The 3,653-nt window shown below is 39.5% G+C and overlaps 1 protein-coding gene and 1 long non-coding RNA gene across 2 annotated transcripts; both read right to left on the minus strand.

Moving 5' to 3' along the window:
* Positions 1-7: 7 nt before the first annotated feature.
* Positions 8-900, minus strand: LOC311082190 (fish-egg lectin-like; the record flags this gene model as incomplete). The annotated part of the gene is made up of 3 exons (XM_084112929.1): positions 8-338; positions 453-580; positions 682-900. Coding segments are annotated over 3 exons (489 nt in total), but the record flags the coding sequence as incomplete, so codon positions are not given.
* Positions 901-1,021: 121 nt separating this feature from the next.
* LOC311081888 lies at positions 1,022-1,640 on the minus strand. The gene is made up of 3 exons (XR_014606045.1): positions 1,542-1,640; positions 1,346-1,407; positions 1,022-1,249 (listed from the first exon to the last, which is right to left on the minus strand). It is a non-coding gene; the product is annotated as an uncharacterized lncRNA (long non-coding RNA).
* Between the last annotated feature and the right edge of the window lie 2,013 nt (positions 1,641-3,653).

Here is a 3,653-nt window from a genome sequence, read left to right on the forward strand (position 1 = left end):
TTGTGTAGTTTCATTTAAACTTTATTGACATATGGCAATGCAAAAAACTCTATACGTTAAACTTCAATGAGCATAAAAACAAAACTCAACTTTAATTGGTTAAACAGAAAAAAAACTAAAACAAACAAAACAAGCTTTATTTTCAGATTTCTACGTTTAATGATCGTTGTGTTCCTCTGAGATGCATGATGGACATTCAAGTACATCTTCTGATGGATCCATCAATACAGATGACCCACAGCCTCCCCACATCGTAGGTCACATGTTTGTGGCCAAAGGGACAGGCGGCAATCCTTTGCCATGCTGTGCCAGCGGGATTTGATGGAGAGACCCCGAGTCTAAAACAGATAAGAATGAGAGGTTTCTAATAACTAAATATTATTATTCAATTTTACTGTTGTTCATTTTAGAAGGTTTCTTAAAATAAGCTTTCAGTGCCATTTTCAGCTCACCTTTGCAACAAAGACCCCTTAGAGTCAACACCATAGACGCTGCCATCAGTTGCTACTTCGACCATTGACAAAGATCCATTAACAATCTCCGAAAAAGCTGACCCACCACAGGAAGAACCCGTCACATTCTGAGAAACACAACAAGATACAAACATCTCACTTGTCTGATACTGTGTACTTAGGATTTTTCTTTTTGTTCAAGCCTTTCCACTCTGAATTTTACTCTTACCCTTTTGAGGAAGACATTATCTGTAAAGTTCACCCCCCAACAGCTGTACGGGCCACAGCTGTAGTACTTCAGCCTTCCTCCTGTGAGTTGTGTCCAAGCAGCATTTGCAGGAGGCCCATTGCTGTTAGTGTCCTTGTTAATGCAGAAGACGTCGTCTATCGGATTAACACCTGCAACAATCTCACTTCCAGCATCCACCTGCTTTAAACCTCCTGATATTCCTTAAAATAAAGAGATTGAAGGGAAAAGTCAGACAAAATATGGACAGATAAGATAATCTGCATTCAGCATTTTGAGCCTAATTTTCTTTTTTTTTTACTTTTTCTTTTCTTTTTTTTACCTCGAATCTGCATGAAGATTCCGCTCTGAAACTTGAAGACAATGTTTGCTGGACTCACTCCGAACTGTCCAGCCGGTCCAACAGTAATGTGCTTCAGTGATGCATTTATTCTTGTAAAACTTTTTCCCAAAAATAGGAAGACTTCACTGTCATTGTTGACTCCACCCACTGAGCCTAATCCAGCATCAATCTGCTTCAGGGTACCAGGAATCACTTCACACTCTAAAGCTATGGAAATATTTGGGTTGGATTCATTTGAATTATTCTGCAATTGTTAGTATCATGATATGATTCTGAATCCCCAAACACACATTCATCGTTTACCTCGAGTATAAAGAATCTGGCAGCTGAAGAGTAGCAGGATGCACTGACAAGCTTTCATTGTGCTGCAACACAGTATTTGTCTCGTCATATACATAAACAGAAATCAAATGTCCATGATGTTAAGTCTTCTTAAATTCTACATAACATAAACGAACAAATAAACCAGCATAATTATTTTGTTTGAAATGAAACCAACCTTTTCTTGATCGTAGACGTGTCAGCTGGTTTCAGCAGTCCTCTTCTCACAACCACAATGTTTGGAGATGTTGGTGAATGACTGCTAGGTTTGTTTTTATAGCTGTAGTTTGTTTCCTGGTCAGGGAAGGGAAACTCCTGCTGTACAGAATTATGCAGTGGATCAAGATCTTCTGCTGGGTGGAGCAGAATTTGGGCAGAACTCTGATGTCACTGGTTCTTATGAACTTAGAATGTTCATTGACTGAATAGTTTTTGTCTCCACACTTCAGGAAGGGGACGCCGTTTATAGGAGCATTCCAAACGAAAGTGAACAACTGAATCCCTTCACGAAGGGCCCTTCCACCGGTTTGTTAGCGAAGGGAACATGTAATGGTCACTTCAAGGAAGTAATTTAATTATTTATGGTTACGTTCTGCCCTTCGAAGTGAGTAGGGCATAGGGATGCTCACTTCCGATTGGAATTTAAGTCAGAATTGTGTGATATAAACTCGCAATTGCAAGAAGTTTATATCTCGCAATTCTGACTTTATAACTCGCAACTGCAAGTTTATATCTTACAATTCTGACATTATAACTGTTCATCAGATCAGCCAAAAAGACAGACAGAGGAAGCCGTAAAATAGCAGAAAGCAGGAGACGAAGTATTGCTAAAAAAAAGAGCAGAGTTTATTGAATAATCTTTGCGTAGGCCTATATGTTTCAATGCTCAGTAGGACTCTGAACTTCATTCCTACTTCGTCTATCCAGCACAAGTTCAGCAAGTGTTATTTTACCAATTCAAAAGCAACTAGAATTAAAGCTGCAAGCAGCATTTATCGGGGTTCAAGCTATTAAGGCCTTTAAGGGTTTTTAAGCACAAAAGCATCAAAAGTTATCAAGTTTTATTTAGCAAGCATTTAACCACTGACATAATAGATGGAAAACACCATTTACAGCCAATATAGGCAATGTACCATAGGAAATATATGGTTTTAAAGCTTTTTAACAGTTATAGCGCCAACTATGGTCCGATCTCCATGAAATTTTGCATGCTTGTTAATGATGTTATGTCACATAAGTTCACCAATTTTTGTGAAGTTCTGGGTTTTTATTTAGGATTTATAGGCTATTGAGTGTATTTTGCCACGCCCCTTTTCTAAATGACCCTGTTACAGCCACCCAAATGCCAAAGTTCAACTTTTTTTTGATAATTATTGATCTAGAGAGTCCAGAGAATTGTCCTAGACTGGTTTGGTTCCGATCGGGCGAAAAACCAGGGACTAGTTCGCAAAAGTAGGTTTTGGACAAAATTCGACATAGCAGAAATGTTTCCCTGCCTACATCCAAATCGGAGATAGCCATTTTGTCCGCCTCGAGCCAAGGATTCCAACGATATAAGACACTTGATCCTGGGACAAACGGTCTAAGAGTTATGAGCGATTTTGAACTTTTGGTTGCTGTAGCGCCACCTATGGGCCAATCGGGGTCATACTCTGATAGGTTGTCCCCACATTGAGGCCTACCATCTGGCCAGGTTTCAAGTCTCTAGGCCTTACGGTTTGTCCTGCACGATGCGTTTTACGAATCCTTACAATTACAATAGGGTTTCAGCATTTCATGCTTGAACCCCTAATAAGAATGAAGGCTTTTTGCCAGTTATAGCGCCACCTATGGTCCGATCTCCATGAAACTCTGCATGCTTCCTCACCGTGTTCTGACACATATGCTCATCAATTTTGGTGAAGTTCTGAGTTTTCCTTTGGGATTTATAGGCTTTTGAGTGTATTTTGCCACGCCCCTTTTCTAAATGACCCTGTTACAGCCACCCAAATGCCAAAGTTCAACTTTTTTTTGATAATTATTGATCTAGAGAGTCCAGAGAATTGTCCTAGACTGATTTGGTTCCGATCGGGCGAAAAACCAGGGACTAGTTCGCAAAAGTAGGTTTTGGACAAAATTCGACATAGCAGAAATGTTTCCCTGCCTACATCCAAATCGGAGATAGCGTTTTACGAATCCTTACAATTACAATAGGGTTTCAGCATTTCATGCATGAACCCCTAATTACAGGAAGTGACAAATATTTTTGTGAAGAAACCACAAAATTATAAGATTAAACAACCGTAACAAC

Source organism: Abramis brama (genome assembly GCF_963993115.1).
Source record: "Abramis brama genome assembly, chromosome: 4".
NCBI lineage: Eukaryota > Metazoa > Chordata > Actinopteri > Cypriniformes > Leuciscidae > Abramis > Abramis brama.